The sequence below is a fragment of the Euleptes europaea genome, chromosome 3 (genome assembly GCF_029931775.1).
Source record: "Euleptes europaea isolate rEulEur1 chromosome 3, rEulEur1.hap1, whole genome shotgun sequence".
NCBI classification, from domain to species: domain Eukaryota; kingdom Metazoa; phylum Chordata; class Lepidosauria; order Squamata; family Sphaerodactylidae; genus Euleptes; species Euleptes europaea.
This window is the reverse complement of record NC_079314.1, coordinates 45,213,915-45,230,630: the sequence shown is the minus strand read 5'-3', so window position 1 is coordinate 45,230,630 and position 16,716 is coordinate 45,213,915. Positions and strand designations below refer to the sequence as shown.

Below are 16,716 nucleotides of genomic sequence, written 5' to 3'. Positions count from 1 at the left end.
GGCTGCTGTGGAGGGTGGAGTCTATGGCATTATATCCTGCTGAGGCCTCTCCCTTCCACAGACCCCGCCCTACCAAGATTGTACCCCCAAATCTCAAGGAATTTTTCAACACAGAATTGGTAACACAAGGCTGAACTCAATTTGCAGTCAAGCAGGCCTCTTCCACATTAGCCCATGGAGAAGACCAAGTTGTATGTGCAAAGGAGACTTCAATGAAGCCCAGTGCATGTATCTTTCTATACTTTCAGAGAACCTCTTATGCTTCTAGGTGTGACGATGATCATTTTTTATCTCTTTCTCAGGACCTGGAGGTTGTGGTTAGCTTGGGGTGAACATGGATGGGCCAGGTATGAAACAGCTGCAGTAACAAGCCACAGACCTCTAGTTTAATAATAACAAACAGCATTCATTTTGTTTTTGGAATTTTGATTGAGAGCACAACATGCCCTATAAGGTAAAAAAAGGGCTGCACTTACCTGTAACTGTTGTTTTTCGACTTGTGCAGGCACACATTTGGGACTGCACATGAGCAGGCCTCCCATTGGAGAGAACTTTCTAGCTCTAAAGCCCTGAAAAGGCGCTCCTCCCTCTTGGCACGCACTCATATTTTTCTGCTGAAAACGACAGGCGCCGAGACGGAGTGGCGCACTGGCGCCATTTCCCCCTCAGTTCTCCTATGCTGTCAGAGCTCTCAAGAGTAAAAGCAGAAAGCTCACAGAAAGGAAGGAGGGAGGGAATGTGCGCCTACACAGAAAACAACTCGACGAACAACAGTTACAGGTAAGTGCAACCTTGTTCTCGTCTTCAGTCTTCTGTGAAGTCCCACATTTGGGAGACTAACAAGCTATGTGGTGGTGGGTGTGAGTCTGTTAGTGAAAGACAAAGTGTAACACAGCCTTCTGACAGCTGAATCTCGTCCGGCATATGTGATCACAGCATAATGTTGGATAAATGTGTCCAAGGAAGAACAGGTCGCAGCTTTACAAATGTCAACCAAGGGGATCTTACAAAGGAGCACAGATGACACCTGGGATCTGGTGGAATAAGGTTGAATCGAGAGGGGAAGAGACACCAGCATGTTCATAACATAATTTAATTGTCTGAACTATCCAGCATGCCAAAGTCTGTGAAGATGCTGAGCAACCTTTGTGTGGTCCATTAAAAAACAAAAAACAAATAGAGTGTGGTCCTTCCGGAAAAAAACTTGTGCCTTGTAAATAATATAATAAAGACCTCTTAACATCTAAACCGGGTAAGGCTCTTTCCGCTGGGGATGAGGAGTCCAGAAAAAATACAGCTAAGGAAACAAATTGGGCCAGATGAAATTTAGGTAAAAACTGAAAGCTGGGTCAGAGTAACATCTTATTAGGAAAAAATGGATAAAGGGGGCTAATCCCTCAATGCAGCCATTTCACCTACCCTCCTGGCAGAAGTTATGTCCCTCTGCAAATCAGAATAGAGAGCAACTTCTATTGCATCCTTAGAAAGTAGGACTGCTGATGTTAAATGTTTAGTAGGAGTAGGGCTCCTGGACATAGGGACACCCAATGGTGGTCTAGAGTGAAACTGGAACTTGTAACCTGCCCACAATAGCAAGCACCCAGGAGTCTGTGGTGATTTCATTGCAGGCAGGTAGAAAAGGAGCCAGCTTGTCCAAGAAGAAAGGTGGAGAGTCAGAAAAACTACTGTCTCGTCAGAACAGACATTTCTGGCCCTGGTGAGGGTCCTTGGGTGACTGGGGTTGTGAAGGCTTGCAATGAGATCTGGGCTCCCTCATTTACCACTGGGATCGAAGTGCAGAGTAGTGGGGCTGCAGTGCATAAAAGGAGGAGAAAGAAGAGGTTCCTTTATGATACCTCTGATGTGCAAAATGTTTCCTGGGTTGGAAATGCTGTTTTACAAATTGAGGTAGAACTGGAGTGACACCCAAAGACCTGGCAGTCTGTTAGTTCTTTTTTTTATCTGTGCCAGGGTGTCATCCGTCCTTGCAGAGAAGAGCTGGTCTCCTTCAAAGGGAAGATCCTCTATCTTGGCACTAGTCTTTGGTGGGAATGCTACTGATTATAACCAGGCAAATAACCTCATGGTAATGGCTGAAGCCATTGAGCAGGCAGAGCAATCAGATGCATGTCGACTAGCATTCCTTTGCTGTTGGCTTCTGCTTGTAGCAGGTTGGCCAAAGATCACTAATCCTCAGGAATGAGATCTATGTAGGATGTCATAAGATGCCACAAGAGCAGAGGGTATGCAGCCATAATGGCATGATAGTTTGCAATTCTAAAGTTAAGTGCTGCTGCACAGTACCGTATTTTTCGCTCCATAAGACGCACCTGACCATAAGACGCACCTAGTTTTTAGAGGAGGAAACAAGAGTCAAAACCTTCTGTGCATAAATGGCCAATGTTATCAATACAGCAGGAGGGTGCAGAAGAGAGCCATTTTCAACTTTGGCCGCTCGCACAGGCTGGCGACACACTCCTCATACCTCTCATACCTCTCGAGCCGACTCAACTACATCCCCCCCTCAATTAATAAAGGAGGAAGCCCAGAAAGGCACCAGTTTCTCCCAGTTTCTCCCACCGCATCTGCTCCGTTACACCGAATCAAGCCTATTATGTGTGGGAGAAGTATCTCCGCCCCCTTCCCCATTTCAGCGCGGACTAAACCATGAAAGATTGACGGGGGCAAAGGGAACGGAAAGCGGACGGCGGCGAGGTGCGGGATCCCCCGGGTCGAGGCTGCAGCGCGACGGGCGGCCCCTCCTCGGCTCCTGGGTACCCTCGAGGGCTGCCTCTGGGGGAAGGGCCGTCCCGGGGGAAGGAGACGGCGCCCCCCGCCTCCCCTGCGCGTCGGCCGGGTGGTGGGAAGGTTGGCGCCGCGCGCCGCTAGCGGCTGCGGGGCATAGCGGCAGCTCGGCCGTGGGAGAGTTTCATTCAATGTGCGGAGGGAAGCCCCTGGGGGGGGGCGCGGCTCAGCGGTCCGGGCAGCTGCCTCCTTTTTGCAACGGAGAGCCTCCTCCTCCTCCCTCTTCAGCAATCTGGCTTCTCGCCTGGGGTTTACAATCTGGGGAGAGAGACGCGGGCAAGGACAGGAGAGCAGGTAAAAGCAGAAGCCTGGGAGCGTGGCCGCGCGGCCGTCGAGCGTCTGCAGACCCGGGCGGAAGGGGGGCAGGTTACTGTAACACACACACATTCACTCCATAAGACGCACAGACATTTCCCCTCACTTTTGAGGAGGAAAAAAGTGTGTCTTATGGAGCGAAAAATACGGTACACCTTGCAGCCCAGAATAACTACTCTTCATGGATGGCACAGACGACAGCGACACGAGTTGGGACGAAAACTCTCTTGTGGCTGATGACTTTGCAGCCAGTTTTTCAGAGCCAGAAAGGGCAGGGAGCGGCCTTAAGTTGGGAAGGCCTGTCACTTCTGGCCTGGGGGGTAAACCGTTGGCAGCGCCAACAGGACCCTACATTGTGCGACTGACAGAGGCAGATGTTTGGAGCATCTTTGTACCTCACTGCAGACATTTCTTAAACAGTGATTTTTGAGCCATTTTGAAGAAGAAAGGTACAGTAGTGAAATACAGTAAAACTAAGAGCAGATCTAGGTACATCCTCTCAGCTTGGCGGCTAAGGAAGAACTGAGGGGAAATGGCGCTGCTCCCTCTTTTTTGGCAGGAAAATGCAAGGACATGCTCTGAGAGGGAGGGACGCCTTTTCAAGACTTTACACTTAGAAAGTTCTCTCTGAAGGCAGGCCTGCATATGAGCAGGCCCAAATGTGGGACCGCACAGAAGATCGAAGACAAACATTTTGATCCATGAAACACAATGAGAAAGTTTGCTATTGGGCCTTGATGTTGAACTCTCAGCTATTTCTTTATGAAAGCAAATCCATGATGAAGTACAAGCCAAGTTTTTAAAATATATGTGGATTCAAAGAACATAAAACTCTGCTTCTATCAGTGGCTTCAAGGCACATGACACCTTTAACACATCCATAGAACATTCCTGTGAACAATGATTTCACTATTTACTTCAAGGGACAAGCAGCCCCACATGCACATCTCTTTCTACGGAAGGTCCCTGCACTGAAGTGAGCAGGGAGTCCTTGTGTGTATTGGATCCACTGGAGCACTTCTGCAGATGGAAGGATTTCTGCCCACAGAGCATGACTTTCTTGCCTTCCCCTCCTGCTGCAGCTCCAAATGCACCCAAGATGCTGTTCCTTGGAGTTCCCAATCCCCCAGAAGCAGCATTTTCAGAGGCAGGGAAAGGAGGGATGTAAGAATGTCATGAACCATGGGCAGAAATACTTCTGTCTGCAGAAACGCTCTGGTGGATCCAAATTGTGTGTGCATATGAGAACATCCATGGACTTCAGACTTTGCATTCTCTAAGTTTTTATTTCAGATTCCTGAAGACCTGAGGTTGGCAGCATGACACTCTAATGAAACAAGTCAAAAGATACTTATGATACGCATAAAACTATTGGTTTGATTTTAACTCAGCTTTGTGATAAGATTTTAAATACCCGTAATACCCCAAAATATACCATATAAAAATCACATTGCTAGCGAAAGGTAAAGACAAGTTGCTCTGTAACATTAATTGGACATTCCTTGTTCTGTGGGACTGGGATTGAGAGCAGGAGCCCTAAACAAACTGCTTATCCATACATCCAAACAAATAAGTAAAGGAGGCACACACCATTCAGCATGTCTCTTGAAATTAATTCCTGTTGAATTTAATTGGTTGAAGCATGTGATAGATTGCGTTCTCTAATGCAAGGGGATTTAAGATAAATGCACCAAAGTTTTGTTCCTAGTTGTGTTTTTTCCTGTTATCCACAATAATTGCATTCATTGTTCTCTTTAATTTGAGTTACAGCTGTGCCAGATTTATAGTGCAATCCTGAACAGAGCTACACTCTGTTAAATCCATTGACTTCAATGGGTTTAGGAGGATATAATTCCATTTAGGATGGCACTGTTGGTACATTTATCGGGACGTCTAAAGTGTAGTGCTCAGCAAAGGGACCATCGTTTTCACTTACGCCTACTTTCATAAATAGCGCGTGACTTCTCATACAGCTCGTACGGGTCAGGTTTTCTTGGGTCAAAGGCCTCTGTGGAATCAGGAAAAGAACTCCTGTGCAGGGTGGGAGGGAAGGGGATATTCTGTGGTATAGCTGGAGCAGATAAACTTGTCTGAGGACTGCCTTGATTCTCCCATCGTTCCATCATCTATGGTAAAAAAAACACAAACAAGGAAACATTAGGCAATATCTGTATCATGTTTTTACTGCTGTTTTAGAAGTGAATAGTAAATATTAACACGGTTATAGAGACAAACTAGGATCTGGGAGATCCAGCTTCAAATCCCTATTCTGCATGGAAGATTGCTGGGTGACCTTGGGCCAGTTACTCTCAACCTACTCTACCTCACAAGGATGTTGACAAAATAAAACGGAGGAAAGGAGAATGATTTAAGCCACTTTGGGTCCATACTGGGGAGAAAGGTGGTGTATAAATGAATTAAATATATAAATAACCAATACAAGAAGTATATTTTGTATTTTAGTATTTGCTATTGCCTCTTTTTCTATACACGAGAACAATTGCAACAGCCCAAAGTTTTGTATTTTCCATATATGTGTGGCAGCTGCACCAATAAAGTATATAAAAAGACGTCTTTATGTTCTAATAAAATAAAGACCTCTCTATGCTCTAATTTGGAAGGTCAACTGCTAAAATTAAAACAGTCTGATTTAGAAGAATCTGTGGTTTAGGGGTTCCAGATTGGTGCCATGACCCAAAACACTCTGTGATGGAGAGGCAGCCAGCTGCTTGGATGGTTAGCAGAGAGACTGATTAGGGGTCCACATTCAGCCCAGGCCATATGGCAGGGGAAGCCAGAAAGAACAGTGGCAGTAACGTGGCTGGTGGAGAGACAGGAGAAGCCATGGTTGTCAGGGCACATGGAGTTTGCACAAGCCAACAAGGAGAATGGGTAGCTAGTGTTTAGCAGCCCCAGATGCTTCATAGGAAGGAGAAGGGCCAAAACAGGAAGTAGCCAGTTGTTAGGTATTAAAAATTCTGCTGCCTAGTGCCAAAGATGATGCTTTTATGGATGGGGCATACCAGACTTGAGGAAGAGGATCAAGGTTTATTTTAATCTTCCTCTCTTGAGAACTGATCAGTGGCAGTTAATCTACTGTTGGGCCCAGCCTTTGGCAAGAAAGTACACCTTATCCAAGATGTAAAGCAAAAGAATGAGCACTCCTTTTACCTTTTCTTTTATTTGCGTTTCATCTCAAATTGTCCCGGACACATCTTTGTTTACCATTCCTAGAATTGCCAGTTTGAGGATTTGTTTATTTTAATAATTTTGCCTCTCTGCACCATTAAACTCGTTTTTACTAAAAACCAGCTAGCACACCATGCCCACTAATAGTCTGAAACACAAATGTGTTTAGGGTCTCTTGAAGGTAACTTACTCATTTCATTCCCTGTGCTATTTTTATGACTTTCAAGAGTATCAGAAGTCATACATCTACCAGGAGAAAGACAGCTAGGCTTTGAGTGCTCAGAATTATGTAGGTGATTCCTGGTTATTCAAAACTTGAGAAAACCTTGCAGGCATTTACCTTGGCACTGCACTGAGAGAAAAGGCATCTCTGCTTGCCAAGGAATTTTCATCTCACATTAACTCACTTGGCTAATTTTCCTTGCTTTGCAATTGCTCGGCAAAATTAGCTACACGAGATAACGAGACATAAAAGCCTATAGGCTGGGAGCAGTTCTCTTTTCCAGCTTGATGTGAAGGAAAAACACCTCCAAGCTTTTGTCAGCAAAGGACTGTATGAAGGGCACTGTCAGAATTTTCAGGTCGTAGCCTGGCTAAGCCAAATGGGGAATGTTACGCTTTCTCTCTTATGGAGAAAACAAGAATTCTTCCAAACAGCAATCCAAGCATAAATTAAAAATTTATCTACTAGGAGGATATATTAACAGAAGATGGGCACAGAGGTGTACCTCATTAATCAGGCAAAAAGAGAGGGATGCATTTTAGCTTTCCCATTCTCTTGAGGAAGGAACAAGATTGGCTGATCAGGTGCACTGTTTAGGTGCTTCTGAATTTCATTGGTTATAATTCTTCCACAAGTCTGCCTTTTATCTAGCTAGATAATGAATATCTGTGCTTGTGGCTTTGCCCAAGGCAATCAGGTTCTATTATAATCCATTTGCCTTTGGCTAATTCTATAGAGAAATGAGCTGAGCTGACTGAAGGACACCAGGAGGATTATATGTCATGAAGAAATATTAATTAGTGAACTGTTATTAGACTGAATTTTGAAGCATTCAAACCCACTGTATTGCCAGGCCAAGAACAAATAATGGAACCAAAGTTTACAGCACAATACTAGACATGTTAGTCTGGAGGCAAGACTTAAGAACATGCCTTGATCTCTTCAGAAGTGAGGCAACTGGCTGCTGTAAACAGGGCCTTTTTCATGATGGCACTAAGACTTTGCAATACTTCCTCCAGACACGTTCATCAGGTACCAGCTTTGTTTTTCTGTTAACAGATTTTCCCCACTCCATCTTTGGCAGCATCAATTTTTAGGACGAATTTTGCTGGCAGTTATGAATTTTTAAAACTTTTAAATTGTGGTTATAAACTGCTTTAGAGACCTGGGTTAGGTGGAAAGGCAGGATATTAATGTTTTAAAACAAATAAGTCCTGTTGAGTTCAACAGCATTTACTTTTTGGGAAGTATGTTTTAGGCTGGAGTTTGGTGCACCCTTGCTTGAAATGAAGATTCAACGAAGAAATGAATATCCTATAAAAGTAAAAGTTACTGTTTGATCATACATATACTTACAAATACAGGGCAAGGTTCCATTTCAATTCCATTCATTTCAATAGGAAAGAGTTAAGCATGCAATTAATTCTCATCCATGGAAATCAAGGAAACATAAAAGTGCTTAGCTTTAGCTGGATCATGCCCTAGAGATGCCACTTATCTCCTAGGGTGGGAGTCCTCCTACCCCCCAGCTCTTGTTACCTGCTGCCACTCTGTGGCTGGCAGGAAAAAAAAAAGGCCATTGGCATAACAGTGTTAGGTCACTTCTGAAGAAAACCCGGAAGTGGCGTCACTCTGCTCAAGGAATCAATGGAAACTCTATGGAAGTGATGGAACTCTGTCCACCAGGGGCCCCTCTCCCTGCCCCCCTGACTCCCACCAGTTGCCAGCCACTGGCTGGCAGCCCTATCATGCCCTCACATTCTAATGAGGAATTTTTTTAAAAAACTTACAGGCTTTGGAGTCTTCCACGGTGAAAAGAATCCTAAAACAAAAGGGGAAAAAGCTTATCAGTGCATCTGTGTTGTATTGATATGTTCCAGATTGGCCAACATAAATCTTTTTTTCCCCTGTTAGTGCAAATGTGTAATTTTTGTTATATTTAGACGAGAATTGCACACATATAAGGAATGATGATGGCACCTAGAAGAACCTGAGTGCTGCTGAACAAAAACATAACATTGTTGGTTGCCAGAATTTTTGCTTAGTGAATTCACAAATTCATTTGCCATTATCTTTCACAACCGTGGGGTCAGGCACGTATTGTCCAGTTGTTGACTCTGATAGATGATCAGACAATGAAAGTTACCAGAATGATTCACAGGTATTTCTACTGGGCTTCCGTATAATTAATTTAAAGAATCTTCCAAAATAGCACTTAACACAGAGAGGAACTGCACCATATCATGAATGGCTGCATTAAATTAAAGGCACACTGGCTAATTATTTCACCATAGTTAAAAGTTGAAGAGGAAAGAGATACAAGGAGTATACGAATGCTTCTCAAGCTCCTACTAGGCATTTTCATCTTGCACTAAAATATGCTTTGGTATTATGACTGAATGAGTTGGCAAGGGTTAGGGTTGCCAACCCTGGGTTGGGAAATTCCTGGAGATTTGGGGTAGAGCCTGGGGAGGGTGGAGTTTGGGGACAGGTGGGACCACAGCAGGTTACAATGCCATAAAGGCCACCTCCCGAAGTAGCCATTTCCTCCAGGGGAAGTCATTTCTGTCATCTGGAGATCAGTTGTAATACCAAGAGATCTCTAGGCCCCACCTAGAGGTTGGCAGCCGGGTTGGCCTCTTCTGCATTTCCCCCCTACCCATTAATTTTTTTCCAATGAAATACTGCCTTGATTTTGTTTCTTTCTAGTTCTTGTTGATATGTTCTGGCTAATGCCGTAAAAACAAATTCATTCATTCATTCTAGTTCTTTCTAGTTCAAAAGAACAGTATTAAATAAAATCAAAATCATGCAACTAAAGTCGATATTTAATTGAGTGAAAACAGTTGTTTTTTTATATTCATCACTCTTTACAATACTTGAAGCAGAGTTCAAATAATTTGAAAGTCAATGATTATCCAACAAATATTATTTGGTCAATGAAAGTAATTTTAACTTATACTGAAAAGGCAGAATTCAGAAAATGATAGTGAGGTCCGATCCATGTTACCTGCCTTCTTACACCTCCTACAATAACATTGGTGTCCCAGGAGCAGGAGTGCTGGTCAAAGGATCTGATTCCTTCCAGTGACCTTTCTTTTGGAGGCAGGATATACTTCCATGAAAAAGATGCCCAAGCTTTATGGTTCTACTCTGCAGCCATTGCTGAAATGGTATGGGATCATATCACAAAGACTTCTCCTCTATGTATTAAGCCCTAATATGCATCTCTATTTTAAAGAAAAAACAAGACAAGCATACAATTTTCCTCTTTCCCACATGTTACCTGAAATATGAAAGTAAAATCACGATCTTTCTACTCTCACTTTTATTTCCAGCATAAAATATTCTCAGAGATACATTTTATTTCTCAGATCCTCCTAACATTCCAGTCTTTGACCGAAGCCTGCTCACTTACTTATCACAATCAGCAATGTTACAGATACGTAGAACAGAACTATTTGCTTAACTGCACTGAATGTTTTTATTTCATTTAAGATCTATATACTGTCTTTCCACAAAAAAGTACCTGGCAGTTAGTTAATGAAGAAGTTAAACAATGAAAAACAACAACAAATAATAATATTCAATTTGATGCCAACAAATCAATACAAAATCCACTACAATTAATGAGCAGCACCCAGCTTTTCAAACAGAGATTATTCCTCTCCTTCTCTGCATGCACAACTACATAAAACCATGTTCCCAGACACCTGAAAGAAAGAAGAGAGGGAGCAAAAAAACTACTTTAAGAAAAAAAGTCTAGAACCAATGGAAGAACATGCTATCCCTAGTCTCCATCCCCCTACTAGTAGGGGATGCTCAGGCACAAAGTGACTGCTTATGTTGGTGGTGTGCCAGAAACAATTCTGCTGCATTGTGCCTTAGAAACAATAAAAAATGGGGTGTAGTTCTTTGGGAAAAGGCGCCAGGGTCCATGTCTACTGACCTGGCTATCATCAATGAGAGACGGCTTTGAGGCTAGGGGCAAGGTTTGGCTTCCGAATGTGGGATGGATCACAGTGGTAGAAATACTACAGTAACACACATCCCTTGCTTTTCAGTTTGATTTGGGAAATCCATCGATGCCTCCCAACTACTTGTTTCTCCCAACTGCTTTCAGTGCAGCTTTCACTTCACTTTCTAAAACAGCAGGTTCTTCTTTAAAAAATTCTTTTTGGAAGGCATCTGTTCTGTTCTGTTTACGTATTTCCATGTTGATCTTTCAGCATGCCTAACAGTGCTTTAAATTTCCCCTTGATTTCTTGGATCTTGTGGGAAAAAATATCTTGTTCTTCCTTTTTTGTTTCTATTTCTTTGCACTGGTTATTATAATGGTTCTCTTTGTCTATACATACCAGTTGCTGGAACACTGCATTTAGACTTCCAGTTCTATTTCTGCCACCTTTTATTTTCATCTAACTTTAGCAATGTTAAGAATTTCATCCATCAAGGCTTTGCATTTCTTTTGTCTATAGGAATAGTTTTTGCCCATTCTTTGATAATATCTCTGGTTTCAACCCATAGTTCTTCCAATTCATGTTCACTTGAACTTAGTAATGCAAATCTGTTCTTTACATGGATGTTAAACATTTCAGGGATGCTTTTAGATTGTATTTTGACACTATGAATGTTTTGGTGTTTTTTGATATTAACAATTCATGGCCTGTACCACAATTGGCTTCTGGTCTTGTTTTAGGAGACAGAATAGAGTTCCTCTAACTTCTGCTTTTGATTATGTAATCTATTTGATTTCTGTATTGGCCATCTGGTGATATCCATGCATACAATCATATGTTCAGTTGCCTGAAACATGTGTTCACAATGAACAAATTGTTGTCTTCATAGAAATGTATGAGTTGCTCTCCCGCTTCATTTAATGCTCCTAGCTCAAATCTTCGAACAATATTTGATTCTGCTTTGTTTCCTCCCTTTGCATTCCACTCAGCTAAGATTATCAGCACATCTTGTTTAGGTGTGTGATCAGTTTCTTCCTCATCACCATTGGTAGTTGGGGCATAAACTTGAATGATGGTTATGTTGATAGGCTTTCCATGAAGTCTGATTGATATTTTTCAGTCAGACTTTGTATTATAGTCTTTGACTGCTTGTACTACATCTTGCCTCACTATTAGAGCAACTCCATTTCTTCTGTGTTTGTCATTTCCAATTCTCTTTTTGCATAATTTAGGAATACATTTACACAATAGAATTTTTAGTAAACATCCTTCAACAATGTAATATGAGTTCCCCACCCAGCTAACTGTACTATTAACACAGTTTAGAGGAAGGAGTAAATTCCCCCAGCTCCATCCCCAGAGGGATTTGCTCTTTCTTTACTTTTTGCTTCAACAATCTTCTGTTGAATTTTATGTAATTCCAAAGAGTAGAAATGAAGGAGTAAAGACAGATTCTTGCTTTCCATTTCTAAGGTATCCATGGAGAGTACACACACACACATCCCAGTCTCATGGGTACATTCTTTCACAACCTGCATTAGATGTTCAGTCATATAACTGGCATCTCCCAAGAATACTAATCCCTAGGGGTGCCAAATCTGGCATCCCTGGGAGTTTTTAGGGGGTGGAGACAGGCATGCAGATATCGCACTGGCATGCAATGTCAATTCTGGCAAGAACTACAAGTAATGTCATGACATTGTGGGGTGGTCTAGGATGTGCAAATCCTAGAGCATGCCCCCACATCATAACATCACTTAGCATGTATTTTCAGGGTCTTTTGTGACGCAACTTGTGTTAATCAAGGCAAAAACAACAACGGCAACAAAACAAACCACCCACCTTTCCAGAAATGTTATGGCTTTCATCTTAGGTGCACACTGAATTTTGTAGCGGTTTTCAAGAGAAGCTTCATGAATACCATACTGTAACAGTCCAGCCTCAAAGTTACTGAGGCATGGGTCAAGGTGGCCAGGTCAGAGCTATGAGCACAGTAACAGTGCAATGCCCAGATTTAAAAAAGAAATTACTTGGAGGCATCCACAAACTGATGGTGGAATCAAGTTGTGTCTGCAGCTGGAGGGTGCTGAACTGCTCAACAACCTTCTTCCCCCTAGACAAGCTGATTGGAGACATGAAGGTAGCTGCTTTGTTTTTAAGAGTCCTAATTGTATATTCATGTGATGTTTTCTTGCATCCTGCCCTTGCTAAACAAGGCATTATTTGTGTTCACAGGACTACAGTGTTTTCTGAAAGGATCAGAACTGTGCATACAAAATGAGGGGCTGATAGGAGGACTATTCTGAAAGATGGTTGGCGCTCATTTAAACTTGTCTGTTCTTGGAGATAGTCCTCTAAGATACTTACTTTGGGTGCCTTCACCTACAGAAGTTAGGTATGTGGCTAACTGAGATAAGCTCTTTTTTTGTGGTGGCCCCACTGTGGAATTACTTCCCCAGGGATCTTGGAGGCAAAACTACCCAAGGAGTTGATGTTTTTGCTGTGGCTACTGCAGATACCATGGTCTTACTGAATTGTGCTGCTGTATGGTTTTATCATCAGCAATTGTTTACTTGATAGCCCTTTGTCGGTGTATATGAAAAGACTAGATATTAATATTTTCAATCATTCAGTCCATCAGTCATCAATCAAACTCCTTTCCTCTAAGCATCTGCACTAGGAACCAGTTAGTGCATTTGCGTACACTGAGGCACGGCCATCACCATGCAGAAAATAGTTGTTATCAAGGAAACCCAGGGGCTTTATATCTCCCAGCAGGGATTTGGCTGTCAGAAAAGGTCAGATGCTGACATGGAAATGATGTGCTCATTTCCAATGAAATCAACAGACTGTTATCAACTTTAAGGGTCTTCTCATGGCTCTCTGAATGGCCTATCAATGAGATGTTCAAGAAATGTCCTGTAGCTTTTAAAAGATCGACTACCTCGATGGAAAGTGAGTGTGAAACTGGTACTTTTTTAACAGATTTGTGTTCAGAGTAGAACAGAATAAAGTTTGCACCATTACGTAGTCACTGGAGTAACTGCACTGAAGCCCCACAAGGCTGAAAGTCCCCAAGATACCTGGTTCACATTGCCTAAGGTTAATAGATAAAGAAGCTTGCATCCATTTCACCTTTGACCCTAAGGATGATGGCTTATATTGTCTACTGTCAGCATTCTGGAGGTTCAGAAGGGCCCCAAAGACTATGTTTTGCTCTGGACCCCAGGTTACCTCTCTGAATCACACAGCTGTATGCCACCCCTCTCTCTTTCTTGTAATCCTGCTTAAAACCCACCTTTTCCTTGCAGCCTTTCCCTTCCCTCTTTAATCTCAGTCCCCACTGTAAGAGTGTGACAGGTGTCATCAGATGGGAACTCAGCGTTTATGGGTGATAGAAATGAACAGGCAAAGTTTTAAGAGATTCTTGAAAGGAACGGAACTCGCCCATCAGACTTCCCCCCCCCCTTTGTCTCCATCTGCTATCAGCACTGATGCTTCAGCAACTTCCGTTGCTTCTCATGGAAAATGGATCAGTCTCTGGGTATTTAGTTTCTACACAAGAGATTCTAAGTTTAAACTATTCTGAAAGCAAAGGCAGAGATTTGGAAGCAGATGCTAGATAATTATCTGTGACAATCCAATCTTCTCACAGTTCACTTTGCAAAATGCACATGTGTGTCAGAAGTCTCCAGGAAGCAACTCAAGACTCATTAACTAAAAGTGTATAGAATGAAACATTTCCATGCAGAATAATGTTATGGCAAACAAATGACCTTAATTGACACGGGTATGTCCCACTGCTCAAATTGCGCCCAAGGACACGAACTATATATGGAGAATGGACGGGAAAAAAATGAGGAACAGAGAATCCACATAGCACACACCAGAACGTCTTAGACCATGGGATACAAAAAAAGGTACAATAATTTGCATCATTTCAGGTACCAGTTCAGCAGAAGTACTTCACAGATAGCCACAGAGCCTGCCACTCTGAAGTTTTACTCATTTGAGCCAAAATTATGCATTTTGATTTGTGATACTGAATAGTAAAACCAATTGGGGATGCAAGGAAATGCTGATTAAAAACTAACCAAGTAGGGTTGTGCAAAAAAAAAAATTGATTAATTTCAGGTTTGTGTTTATTGGGCCCATTTTTTTCCGGTAAACCCAGAATAAGCCAAATATGCATAACAGTAAATTTTGGTATTTGGCTTATTTTGGGGTTTACCGAAAATTTGGCCCTATTATAGCCTATGAGGATTATTTTCCGAAGCTACTGGGAGGTAGAGTCCCCAAATTTGCAGTGTGGCTGCAAGGGACTCTCCTTAGATGGTCACCAAAGTCTGGTGAACTTTGGGACAGGGTCACCTCAAAGCCTGGGGGCTACCTTCATTTCTGGGTCACTTTGCATGATGTCCATGCAAATTAGCATACAAACGGAGGAAAAAGGCTTAAATACAAGAGAAATAAGGCACGGAAAACATTCTGTTTGGTGGCAAATGACATCCTTTGAACAGTCCTTTATTGTGGTCATGAAAAATCTGAATCCAAGACATGGTCACAGTGCAGGGAAACAAAGCCTCTACTCAGGGCAATCTTCTTTTGGAAAGCAGGTTTTCATGGGGTGGTGGTGGTGATACCAGAGCCGGCTGAAGTCATAACCACAGGTGCTGTCTGAAGGAGTTTGCTCATCCATGTTGGTGAAGAAATCGCCTTCGGAAGCCTGGTGGGTGGCTGTTGAAGCCAGCTCTTTAAGTTGGAGGCTATATCCCTCCGGACGGGACTGGGTGAGCCCCGTCTTTTAAATAACCCTATCTCAAAAGTGCCCCAGCTATGGGCCCCTAACAAAACCAGTCAAAAAAAGAAAAAGAAAGAAAAAGGGGAGAAAGCACAGAGCCATGCTGCTGTTTAGATTTATCATAGGCGAATAGCCAAATCCGAAAAGCCTAATATCTATTTGGCTTTTTCATGAATCGCCTATTTGGCTTCGGCTTTATCCCCAGGTTTGGTGCTCGGTCAACCTGAAATTTACCGAAATGGCTAATTTCGGGTTAATTTTTGGTTTGGGTTTATCGATATGCACAACCCTATAACCAATTGCCCCCTTTCTGCTCTCAACAAGGCATTTTCTGATCCAATAGCATTTATGGACTGGTCTCTAGCTCGTCAAACAGTCCTCCAGGCCCAAACGCCTTGTCCCATGGCCCTAGGCTTCAGTCATTGTCCCAGCATAAGACTTGGCATTATACATCTTTTGATCATAAAAAGAAGGGGGAACGGTCTTGTAGGCCAATATTAAACTTGAATCCTGTAGATGTGTTTGTTAGATCAGGTTAAAATTAAATGTAGGCTACAATGCCTAGATAGCACAATCACATCACAGAAGACAAACCATGGAATTAAGGACAGTTTTTATGTCAAAGGCTGTTCTATACCCCTGGAAGGACGTTATGTTCTGCAGACCATAATTTGCTAGTGGTCCCCAGCTTTAAGAATGTGCGGCTGTCCTTGACAAGAGCCAGGGCTTTTTTTACCCTGGCTCCGGCCTGGTGGAATGCTCTGCCTGGTAACATCAGGGCCTTGCTGGACCTTAAAGTGTTCCGCATAGAGTTGCCAACCTCCAGGTACTAGCTGGAGATCTCGTGCTATTACAACTGATCTCCAGCCAATAGAGATCAGTGAACCTGGAGAAAATGGCTGCTTTGGCAATTGGACTCTATGGCACTGAAGTACCTCACCTCCCCAAACCCCACCCTCCTCAGGCTCCGCCCCCAAAACCTCCCATCGGTGGTGAAGAGGGACCTGGTGACCTTACATACACCACCAGACTGGACTCAGAACAATGGGACCCCAAAGCTTGGGCAGAGGAGCCTGCTCCTGAAGCCACAGCTCCTGAAGAAGCTGCCAACTTGCCAGACCCTTGGGCAGCTGTCACTCTTTACTGTAGGTCTAGACCCCAGACCACCAGCCCCCGCCCCAGTTCTACTCCTACTTGGTGGGTGCAGTGGAGACACTAGGCCCGGGAAGAAGCAGCCCAATGATGCAACTTTTCTAATGCTTTCTTCTTCTGTATACATTGCTGTGTGAGCTATTAATTAAGAGTCACTGATAATATTTTTCGATAAAGCTTGTCCTGGTGTTAATGTGTAAGTAGGATTGCCTACTCTGCAGCCATTTTCTCCAGGTGAACTGATCTCTATCGGCTGGAGATCAGTTGGAATA

At 43.0% G+C, this 16,716-nt stretch overlaps 1 protein-coding gene across 2 annotated transcripts in view; it reads right to left on the bottom strand.

Moving 5' to 3' along the window:
• Positions 1-16,716, bottom strand: part of MAGI2 (membrane associated guanylate kinase, WW and PDZ domain containing 2) — a 723,148-nt gene that overhangs the window by 99,272 nt on the left and 607,160 nt on the right. For both annotated transcript variants that reach the window (XM_056845941.1, XM_056845940.1), the window contains 2 exons: positions 8,323-8,354; positions 5,057-5,246 (listed from right to left, as the gene is read on the bottom strand). In XM_056845941.1, coding sequence (XP_056701919.1) covers positions 5,057-5,246; positions 8,323-8,354 — 222 coding nt within the window. The remainder of the gene's footprint in view (positions 1-5,056; positions 5,247-8,322; positions 8,355-16,716) is intronic.